This window comes from Colletes latitarsis, chromosome 1 (genome assembly GCF_051014445.1).
Source record: "Colletes latitarsis isolate SP2378_abdomen chromosome 1, iyColLati1, whole genome shotgun sequence".
Lineage (NCBI taxonomy): Eukaryota > Metazoa > Arthropoda > Insecta > Hymenoptera > Colletidae > Colletes > Colletes latitarsis.
In genome coordinates, this window is record NC_135134.1 from 43,987,957 (window position 1) to 44,000,254 (window position 12,298).

Below are 12,298 nucleotides of genomic sequence, written 5' to 3' on the forward strand. Positions count from 1 at the left end.
TTACCGGTCTCTTGTGAATCTATTTCGAAAATATATAAAAATTTATATACGTCGGTGGTTGGAAAACTATACTACTGGAAACATGGTGACATACAATTCGTCGACACACATTTCCGTCGTGTCGTAAAGGCGATAGTTGGCATTCCAACAAACACTGACGTCATTCAGATAGTCGCTCTGTCGTTGCAACGTGTTGCTCTGAAACTGCAATTGTAATGTGCGCGTTAATAGTCCACGACTTCTGTTCCGAGGCGAATCGCGCCGTTTAATTGTGGATACGTTTCATTCATCGTCGTCTCACCTCTTAAACCAGTAGCTTACTCGATTACTCCGTCGTTAATAACGTTCTCGTTTTTCTTTGTTACAGTACGGCTCGGACGAATTCGGCCAGGACTCTCCGAGATACACCTCCCCCAAGGCTGCAGCCCTCTACGCAGACCCTTATTATATCGGTAAGCTGACAGAATCTTTGATTCTTGTCACTAGATTGATCAAAACCACCAATTTGACAAGTTTCAGACTTTACACGTAAAATTACGGAAATCATAAATATTATTTTTTAGCAATTTACGTTGAATTTGATTAATGCGATGATACGAATGCAGGTGCTAATTAAAAAGAAAAGACATGTTCTAATATATCTCTGTACGGGTTCCAATAGAGACGAGTGTTACAAATAATACTTGTAAATTTAGTGTTAATTGTCTTTTATATAAACTTCTGCTCGTTTGAAACTAGTTTCTATTATAGGTATAAGGATAGGTTATATAGTTTAAAATAAAATAGATGATAATCCAAGATTGGGTAGGTCATATAATATAAATTGTGAGGGATGATAGCTTAGGATAGAATAGATAACAGTCAAATATAGAATAGCAAATATCAAATGGATATATTAAACTAAAATTAGAATAGACGATATTGTAACGTAGGGTAGGCCATGATTAAAAGTAGGATGATTGCTATGATACATGCTAAAGTAGGAAATAGCTGAGGATTAAATAGATGATAGAAATCAAGTTAGAATGCATGACAATCGTAGAATAGGTGATACAGTTCCAGCTAGGTTATCTGTAATTCGTGGGGACTAATTTGTGCCTCACCCTGTATACACTTTTCCTAGTTTGTGTGTAGATGGATGCAGATTGTTTCTTCATTAATCCGAATACTTGCTACGAGCATTTTATAGTCGATTTTGGAATTTTTGTTAATATCATCTAGCAAAACACTATCACTAATGCTCCTGGGTTTCTTATCATCCCCTATTCTAAATTTGTTGAGACACTGTTGTATCTGGGTGAAAAATTTTAATGGGGGATTCTAGAGGCCAAAACAAGATGAAAATCAAGAATACCAATTTGTTGATGGAGGCTTCGTTAAAAAGTTATTAACAATTAAATTCAAAAATTTCAAATCGTTCTGGAAAAATTATTTTCGGTTGCGGGGCTGAATTACAATCATTTTTTGTCCATAGACATACCCCTGAATTCCTACCCACTTTCGAGAAAAAAATTCCTTACCGAAAATATAATTTCTGGCCAGAAATGTCTGCCCGAATTTTCATGCGAATCTTTAAAACATCATAACTTCTGAACGGATTGGACGATTTTAATGTTTAAAAAAGCAAACTACGTGTATTTTGATGGAGGATGTGTACAAATCGCAAAAATACTCGAAAAGTTGGTCCTTGACCCCGCAAAATGAGAAAAACCCTATAAAAATGGTCCAATTTTCAAACAGCCATAACTCCTACAGTTGTGAATATATTTCAATGAAACTTTTTTCTGAAGTAGAGCTCATGGGTACCTACAAAAAAGTATTAGACAACTTTTCTGTAGGGCGTCAAATAAAATTATCAAAAATCAAAAACGAATTTTTAAGAAAAATCGACAGGCGGTAGGTGCCTAAATTTTTCGGCGAAAAAAAAAAATTTCAAATCGTTCTGGAAAAATTATTTTCGGTTGCGGGGGTCAATTAGAATCATTTTTGGTCATTAGACATACCGTCGAAATCCTACCTATTTTCGAGAAAAAAATTCGAGTTGTGAAATTTTTCGACAAAATTAAAAAATTTCAAATCGTTTTGGAAAAATTATTTTCGGTTGCGGGGGTCAATTACAATAATTTTTGGTGAATAGACCTGCCCCCGAAATCCTACTCCCTTTCTAGAAAAAAATTCAGTAGGGGCGGAACTTTAAACGTTAATAACTTTTTAACAGAGCCTGCATCAACAAATTAGTATTCTGGATTTTCGTCTTATTTTGACCTCTAGAATCTCCCGTTAAAATTTTTCCCAGGGAACGGGTCATACATTGCAGATGAGTCTATCAAATGAGTTAAATAAGTGCAATGGAATTTACAAAACGTTAAATTACGAATGTATAATAAGTTGAAAAGGAGTGTGACAACGTTGGTGATACAGTTGCAAAGTAGAATAAGTCATATAGTCTCAAGATTGAAGCAATAGTTCAATCTAAGTTAGGCGACGTTCACACATGGAACGGGTTATACATTGATGATAAGTCTATCAAATGAATTAAATAAGTGCAATGGAATTTACAAGAAGTTAAATTACGAATGTACAATAAGTTGAAGAGTGTGACAACGATAGACCAATTGTCGAAGGATTACGAAACGTTGGCTATTGCCCCTTGATCCTAAGCCATCCGAAACACTCGAAACAAAAGCGAGTCTCTGTACCCTTGCGTCTCTTAAACTGGAATCGAACGTAAGTTGAAAATCTAGGCCGCTCGTTACCGGATGCAACTAAAAGTAACATCTAGCCGGTGCCGGTGGATCGATCAATCTAGCGATCAACCAGCACGATGTTCCGATTCTAGTATTGGAGCGTGCGTGTGGATCTATATCTGCTAGAAATCGCGTAACGATTCGAACGAACGATAAAAGGGAGTTTACGATCGCAGTAATATTCAGCTGTTTACCGAGCGCTCGTAAAATTCGTCGTTCTGCCTGTCGCGCGTAAAAACAATAACAATCTCTCGTTATTTGTTCGCGAACGGCGGCGGCGGCGCGCGCGACCGTGCGTCGTAGCTGGTCGCTGAAACTAGCGGCTACTAGAAACAAGAAAAAAAAGAAAAGAAAAATGAACGGAAGAAATTGCGCGCGTGAAAGTTTGCGTTGACGCGCGCCACACAACGCACAATAAACTTTATACCGATTTGTCGACTGTCTCTCTCCTGCTGCGATATAGTTTAATCGCGTTGCGAAATCGACGTCGCGATGCTATTTCACGCGTCCGACTTCTTCACCGCTGACGTTATATTCGCGATTGGCGAGATGCGTTCTGTTTGTTTACTGGCCGCGGTGTTTTCGAGAACGACGTCAGAAAATTTACAGACGCATCTCGCAACTCAAAACTAACAAAAGAAGGCTTTTATAAACTACCGACGCCTAGGTTCGACGCGTGACTTAATAAGCCTTAGGTTTATTCGATTATCTACGTTTAGCAATCCTTCTGGGTTTAGCAATCCATCTGTCGCGAGTATAGGCGTAACGAGTTCTAGTTTCAGCGAGAGTTGCGACCAAGAAGTGTGTGCGTAGCAAATTTTCAACCGAGCAGAACTTCGATCCACCGCAGATTAGACATAATAGATCTTAGATCCAGGAGAAACTGGGTCAGGCTGCTCGAAGGTAGATTGGAACCTGTTAGACCTACGTTCAAGTTCTTGCGAGGCCTTTCTTAGATTTAAGTTCTCGGGATGATGGGAACCTATAGACATACAATAGACCTTACAGACGTATAGATCATGTAGAATCTGTTAACTTTGTATAGCGAAACTTGGGATTTATACGGGATGAGTCATTTGACACTTTCGTCTTAATTTTTCTTGTGAAGTACATGTTGTATAAAAAAATGTTTCGAACGAAAGGCAACAATTAATTTTTTGCTGTTTTTCTTGAGTTTTTTTAACTACAATGTGCAACATTTAATCATGCCATTCGAGAGTCGGTTGAATACAGAATAAAAAATTATTATAGTGCAACCCATACTTTGGAAGTTACAGTGATGCACTAGTTGCATAGACCACCCTGTATAAATACAATCTCATTCAATTTTAGAAGGACACTTCATATTTATTCGAACATTTTCGAACTTTCAATATCTCCAGTCATTCTGATCTCGTCTTAAAAATAGCGTAATTATGCTATTATTATAGTGCAACTCATATTTTGGAAGTTACAGAGATGCACAAGTTGCATAGACCACCCTGTATAAATACAATCTCATTAAATTTTAGCAAGGACACTATATTTATTCGAACATCTTCAAACTTCCAATATCTCCAATCATTCTGGTCTCGTTTCAAAAATAGCGTAATTATCGTTCGCAAATAGCAGGTGGGAATGATTTTTGGGAAACGTCGGGCGGTTTGTTCGTCGTCGAATTTTTCGAGTCACGTTTCGAAGGGGTAGGAAGAGGATCGTGGAAACGAGCAGGAAATTGAACAAGCGTATCTGAAGTTTGTCGGACGGATTACCGAGACGGTAAATCAATAAGATCGGTAAAGTTTCCGGGGTAAAGTTGTTATTAAAGATCAGAGGGTAAGATGACTCGTTGGCCAGCACCTCGAAACGCGTTTCCTCGGCTCGTGACACCCGGTAGGCGAGCGGAATAGCTTATAAAGGAGGCGGAGGGAACCGTAGGATGGGCGAAAAAGTTTTATCAGACATCGAATGCCGGGTAGTCGGGTAGGAACGGGCGAGTAGTTTGGCTTAGTTTCAGTCTGCTCGTCGGTGGAAACCCCGTGCGCGGAATTATATCAAGCAAAAGTATCAAGAAATACGTTCCCGAAGCTTATTGCTGTTGTTTTCAACTGAAATAATGGCCCGCGTCGTGCCGCCTATTGCCCTCGATACCGGGTGTTCCGCTCGAACGTAGAAGATCGGCGGTCTGGCGAGACTCCAGCTTACCTTTCTCGCTGGACGAAATGTTACGCGGGGGTGAAATGGTGGCAACTAAACGTGGAATCCAGTTTCGGAGGATGGTATTTGAGGAATTCAACGGAACGTTTTCTGTTCCTCCCTACCACGTCATTGGCCATAATATCGAATGGCGGGCAATTCGAACCAAGTTCGGTGGGTACGTGTCTTTTCACTCGATTCGACGGAGTACGTTGATCGAGCACGTGCGCGACATTCTTTGGTCACTGAACACCACGTGTTACTATTTGTTGCTTTAGGGTCGACTGCTAACGAAATTACGGACGCAAACAGCCAGTTGGAGTTTTCAAGTAGATCGCCTTCTCGCGGGGCAAAAGAATTCTGAGTTTTATCTAGAGAAATTTTAGTTTTACTGAATTTCGTAAATTTTACAGAGTGGCAGGAACAAGTTAAAATCTATTCGAGTCAGATTGTACTCTTATGTTCTGTTAAAATTAGTTTCGTTAGTGAGTTTATTAAATCTCGATTATGTTAGGTTGACGTTTCATCGAACCTAGAGCTTGGCAACAGATAATAATAGATAATTGTCATGAAGAAAGTAGTCTTACTACGTGAAATTTTAATTCTAAATGATTTTAATAAGCTTTAATAGAAAGTGTCAGATTCATATTGGAATTTATTAAACCTAGGCTCTGGGCTTAGTTTTTGTTAAATTATGAAATTTCACTGAAACACTTAAGATTTGCTAATAGATCGGCTTTTCACGAAGAAAATACTATTACTTTTCACGTAGAAATCAGTTAATTTGACATCGGTTTCACGGTAAGGTCCAAGTTAAAATTTATTTTACACGGGCAGTATTAATGTATCTTGTTAAAATTAGTTTCGTGAATGTGTGAATGTAATAAATCTCGACTATGTTAGGTTGAAATTTTTCCTTGCCCGATGATAAATGGCACAAAATTAAAAAGGCAAATTGTAAGATAAAATTACCCATAAATGCATAAACATCTCTAGTCCAGTTATTACATAATTTATCTTGGTTGCTGCAGACTGCATCGGACCTATTCTAAATCCAATTAACGAAATATTGTTTTCCTGTTGCAGATGGGAATGCTGCAGGAACGGGTCCTGGTGACCCATGGACGGGTGGCGGCGGCGGGGGCGGCGTTCAGCCCCCGTACAGCGGATATGCACCCCCTCACCTGGCCCAGCCAGCCTATCCCATGCACCTACCCCACGACCCCATGGTAAGCGACTCTTATCTTTTCCTCCCTTTTCGTTCTCTCGTTCGTACAAGCACCCTCGTTGGTCACGCGACAAACAGCAATCAATCACTCCCTGCTTCGCTCGTTCCTTCGTATCCGACAGTCCTGGAACTTTGAGATGGACACTAGGAATGTTCCCTCCTCCCCACTTCTCTCGTCGGTCACCGGACGAGACGGAGTCGTTCGATTAAAACCCTTCGTCGTCGCGGGGGGGGGGGGGGGGGATCGATGCTTTCGTTTCATACAACATCGCCAGAACTTGGCAAAGCGTCCGATATATTTGCACTCGTAGAACGGGGGAGAGGAAAAGTCGAAGAAAATGTGGGATTTCACGGTTTAGGCGTTCCCGTTGCAGCGTCGTAGATCCAGTCAGCGATCGTGTCTTCGACTCTCGAGAAGACGTTCGATTCGTTTGACACTGTCGGCGGCCAGAGAGTTTGACTGGATCAAGCCAACTCCGTTAACTTTAATCCTCTTCGGCGAGCCGTGATCCAGGTGGCCACTCGACGGATCTTCGGTGGCTGTCTCGTTTCGGACCACCCGTTGTCTCGTCCAAGCTTGCGTCGATGGTGGTTGAGAGACACTGTTGACAGTGCTCCGTGTACACTCGGAGCAACGTCAAATGACTCAGTGGCTTCTATATATAGAACGACCCTCCCGCTACTCGGTGTTTCTAGTCAAGTGCAGCCTTCGTTTGATTTACGCTGTTCATGGTTACCACGAAATACTACTGGTTCTCGCGGCACCCTGAATTCCCTTCTCTCGTTCCTTCGACCCAGCGGGCACGTTCGACGTCGCCGAACGATTCCGTGCCAACGAGAATCGACACGGTGAATTCGGGGATAAAGGGATTCTCGAGGATCCCGCGGCGTCGTTGGGCCGTCGTTCGCGGCAGAATCCGTCGATTGGCGTGGAACGAGACGCGTCTAAAACCGGATCGTCGAAGGGAGACGGCGCGTTATGCATAATGGAGGTGAACGATCTACAAAAGACGCGGAGCGGCGGACCGTTCGGACCAGCCCGAGACCTCCCCCGGGTCGAAAGGTTAAACATTTACGATCCTGCGGTTTAATGATCCCTCTTTCGAGAAGCTGCCCTAACCGGCGAAGCTCTCTTTCGTTAGAGCTTGTCCCATGCTCCGAGACGTCTAGGTTTTCGATAGCCCAGCCGAAAAACCAAGGCCTCTCTGGCCCGTCGCTAGTTATCGCCTCGTTCTTCCGTCCGTAAAACGAACAATTAACGGCGCTCCTCGGTCGTGAAGTCGAGCAAGCGAATGGCGGTCGAGCACGCAAACTCCCTCTAATTTGTTGATAAATACTCTTCGCTGTTCGGGCCGAGACGACGCTTAAAATTAGACGTTTTACGAGCGAGCTTCAGTAGGTGTGAGCGTACGTGGCTACACGCCGCTAACCGTATCCGATATCAAAGCTGTTCTGGCCCGGTCCATTATGAACCCGGACGGTTGGATTCGAAAGGTCGTACGAGCCGTCAGCCGCTCGACAGCCAATCTGTGTCTCGCAGAACTCGCGATGTCATTTTGTGCACTTTGTTTTCTCTCGTAACGATCGTTTCCATCGTCTTTATCGTCCAAGTTGGAACGCGCCGTGTTCTTGTTTTTAGAGAAATCCCTAATGTTCGGCACGATTTTCAATTAACGCGTTGTATTAATCTATCGTTCGACCACCGGTTCGATTCGGTTTATTTTGTGTCTTCTTTCCGTTACCTATTCCCATTTGTAGCAATGTGGCGAGAAGATTCGCTAACTTTAAAGTTATATTATTGAGAAAGCTGATTTTCAGAGAAACCAAAGAAATGAACATGAACTACAAGCCTGTGGTGGATTTCTGACCAATACGTACCAATCTGATAACTTCTATTCCAAAAACTTACGATAACTGCATATTACAATTGGTTCTCTTCGATTACTTGTATTTAAAATTATATTAAATTTTGATTAATTGTTTTTATTCTGAAATAAAGTGCGTACCTTCCTGTACAATATGAAATCATTGTATCATTATTTCCTAGAAGGAGAGATAGAAGGATTTAGAAACTTAATGACACTTAAAGTAAAATGATTGGAGATGGTCAAAAATTGGACTTTTTCGCGTCTAAATCGCCGTTTTGGTTTGCTGCTGCAGCTGATTTCTACATAGGCAATTTTGTGCACTTGCTTGAATAGTGTGTATATGAAATAGAAATTCGAACTGATTCCCTGTGATCTCAAACCCATTGCTAAGTCTTATTATGTGAAGGCTCCTTTATATTTGTATTTTAACCCTTATATAGGTAACCAAAATAACTGCCGTCGTTGGACAATCGTGATATATACCCGGATCTCTCAAATGATCTATTTCGACACATCAAATATGAAGCAATAATTTCACGTTGCTATATTTCAGATTCAATTAATTTCCTTTTCCTATAACATGTAAAGTACGATTTTAACTAGAGTGAGAAAATTATATATATGTATTGTTGTTTATCTTGATTCTCTATGATTACAACTACGTTTACATATTAGAGGAGTGTTTACTATCAAAAGAAATACAAAATTAATCCGTAAGTGGAGTCTCAATCTCAACTGCATTATTTTAATTAATGTTGACTTTTCAAAATTGCTAAATAGAAATCAACTTTCCTTTAAAGCATTTAAAGAATAATACACTAATGGAGGATTACGTAAATTTTCGAATAATGGCATTGACATATATTAAATAATTATTAGTTTAAACTTGCAGAGGACCGCAACGGTCCCAATAATCCACTTAAGGGTTAAAACATTCGATATTTTTATTTTTAATCGCGGGTTGTGACACTGTACGTTCGGTTGACGATACGTTAAAAAGTTGTACAAAACTGTTTGAACATGTTCTTGTTTTGACGTTCATGTTTTCTAGATCGAAGTAATTAACACTAAACCTACCGGTACTTCATGTACACTCATTCCTACCATGACGTAATTCTAATTTTTGCCTTATATGTATAAAAAGTTGTGTTTTAAAATTTATGTCAAAAAGTCTTTAACTTTCATTGGATAGAAGATAAAACGCCCTTGAAAAGGAATTTTATTCCAAGTTGATACCTAATGAAAAAGTGCTGCCTAGTAATTACGCAAACATCCTGTATTTAAATTCATTTTCAATTAAATAAACAATTTATGGTCCAGTTTTATCGTACACTAGTCGTACATTCAGTAGGAATTGCTGAAACTTCTTTGAGTTTGTAACGTAAAAGTAAATGTGAGAATAAACATGGAAGATGGCAAGAATTATAGTAGGTGGTATGATCGTTAGGTAGGGGATGAAATGCCCTTTAAAATGAGCGTTTGTACGAGTCAATAGCTTAATTAGTTCCGGAGATATGACGATTTTAGTTTCAAGTCGATGCGGTGGCTAGTTTCGGAGATACGAGGGTCCGAAGCATTTGTGTACGTTTCATTGATATCAATGAACTCGCGCGCGTGACAATAGTAAACAGTGCGTAGTAAATTCTTGGAAATACTACGCCCGAAACTAGGTCACGAGAGTCACGTCTCACGTGTGACAAGGAGGTACGACGCGACGCGTCAGACGGAGACAGAGATAGTCAAATTAAGAAAAATACCCTTTTACATAAATTACGATATCTCGAAAACGGAAAGTCGGATCGACAAAAACAAAAAACCATTTTAAAGGGGAAGCTTTGCCGCTTCTAACAATGCTTCAATAATTCATAAAACACTAGTAGTTTCGGAACTGTATACATCTAAACTTTCAGTATTTTTAATGCGCGTTAATAGCCTTTCTTAAGGCGACGAGCGGAATTTTAAAAATTGCCTTTTACATAAATTACGATATCTCGGAAACGGAAAGTCGGATCGACAAAAACCAAAAACCATTTTAAAGGGGAAGCTTTGCCGCTTCTAACAATGCTTCAATAATTCATAAAACACTAGTAGTTTCGGAACTGTATATATCTAAACTTTCAGTATTTTTAATGCGCGTTAATAGCCTTTCCTAAGGCGACGAGCGGAATTTTAAAAATTGCCTTTTACATAAATTACGATATCTGGAAAACGGAAAGTCGGATCGACAAAAACCAAAAACCATTTTAAAAGGGAAGGTTTGCCACTTCCAACGATGGCTCAGTTATGCAGAAAATACTAGTAGCTTTGTAACTGTACGTTTCTAAAGTTTAACTATTTTTATACGCGTTGTAAGACTATTCTAAGTCAGTGGAAACTGAAGATTCTCCCCTTTCATCTTTAATATACATATATTTCCTATTTACATCGGAAGCTAACCAGAATTTGATATCAAATTTTGTCCAGTGCAAATATAAATCGTTAAAACGGTCATTTGACCGGTCGCGGTAAGTTTAGGGTTAATAGACTCGATTTTTGCAGGCGTACTCGGCTATGTCGCCGAATGGAGAACCGGCGGCGCCGATTCTGGGCTCGGCGGTTACCAGTGCGGCCTCACTGCCACCAATGTCCACATTCCGGGGTAGCGTCGCAGTCGCGGCGAACAGCGGTACCGGTGCACCATCCCCGGCGTCGTTGCAATATAGTCATAGTCCCGGTGCGCCAACGTCCGCGCCCTCCGCACCCAATTCTGCACCCACGACGAACCAACAGCCCACCACGGGGGACAACCTCGGCAAGACTCTCGCGTCTGTAGTAAGCACCAGAGTATGTATTCGATCCTTCGCATGTTCGTTCTTCTTTGTTCCTGATAAAATGATGTCTTCAACCGATAACAGCTGTTGCTGTGAACTCTGTCGTTTCGCCAACAATGTAGCTGGCTTGACCACGTAACCGGCAGCGACGGACACACTTTTAATCCAGTAATAAACCACAGACGAGCTATACGAGCAGACCTCACATCCAATGTATTTTTTTCGCCCCATTTTTCTGGGGCTCTGGAGCCCCATTACCATTTTCGTGTCACTCGCGACAGGTTACACAAACGAAGACAAGAGAAAGTGAGACAGAAAATGAAATTACAGAAACATTTTAGGCCACACATTATATTTACGTTAATGAATTTTTTTCTCGAAAGTGCGTAGGATTTCGAGGATATGTCTATTCACCAAAAATGATTGTAATTAATCCTCGCAACCAAAAAGAATTTTTTTAGAACGATTTGAAATTTTTTAATTTCGGTCGGTATGGCAATGGGATTGAGTCACGAAAGTTCATAAGGTGAAAGGTCTACTCGTGTACCTCGTCTGTGAATAAACAGTGAATGAAACCAACGTACAGCAATTTATTCACGATGTTTCTTCGATCACGTTAATTTTTATTTATCTATCGTAAAATATTTCAAAATCTTAATTTTTATACTACGCGTAACGAATGAAAAGTTGTTCACGTCTTGTTCGTTACAGTGTACGTTGGATATATGCCGGGTATTAGAGAAAGATTCTCTTTGATACACCGCAAAGCTCGGCAGCCAAGAAGGGCCTCTTTTACTCGCTGTCCTTTTCTACGTTCGACAGTCGACACAGGCTGTTTCTATAATTAGAATTGATCCATCTACTACTGCATAAATGCTCGTCTTGGGGTCCCAATTTTCGGGCATATATCCAACTTTTACCGTATATAAAATTTACGTACATAAGAATTTTACCAACCTTTAGTAACCAGTAATGTCTCGTCAAGTTCACTAGAAGACATTCGGTTGATTTTCTTAACCCTTTGCACTCCGAATTATATTTCAATTTTATCACCAGCAGCTCTCAACGCTTTTAAGTGTCTCATTTGAAATTCACGTTAAAAGTAGAGCAGCTTAAACAAATAGAGGAGCAAAGAAATTCAATTAAATATCTGTTTTATTTACACTGTTGTTGCATTTTGTAATTTTCAAGTGTACGGTATCTCTTTGGTTTGAACTTGAAAAAATGTCGAATGGGACTTGTCAGAGGAGCTCCTAAGACACAGGAGTGCAAAGGGTTAAATAATATATCGCCTACAAGTGCTAAAAGAAGGAATACTAATCTCACTCAGTTTGAAAATTAACTGGAGACATGTTCGCGTGCCAGTCATCCGGTTTTTTAAAGCGTTGAATATCAGTTTTGGATTTAGAAAACTCATTGCTGTCGGGGAGTAATTCTTTTTCGGCCTCTTTATCAAAAGTTATCTAACTG

General features: G+C 40.3%; 1 protein-coding gene across 4 annotated transcripts in view; it reads left to right on the forward strand.

The window, feature by feature from the left end:
* LOC143342147 (protein daughterless-like) overlaps window positions 1–12,298 on the forward strand; it is a 252,889-nt gene that overhangs the window by 224,159 nt on the left and 16,432 nt on the right. For all 4 annotated transcript variants that reach the window (XM_076765713.1, XM_076765723.1, XM_076765733.1 and 1 more), the window contains 3 exons: window positions 368–452; window positions 6,009–6,151; window positions 10,557–10,841. In XM_076765713.1, the coding sequence (XP_076621828.1) occupies window positions 368–452; window positions 6,009–6,151; window positions 10,557–10,841 (513 nt within the window). The remainder of the gene's footprint in view (window positions 1–367; window positions 453–6,008; window positions 6,152–10,556; window positions 10,842–12,298) is intronic.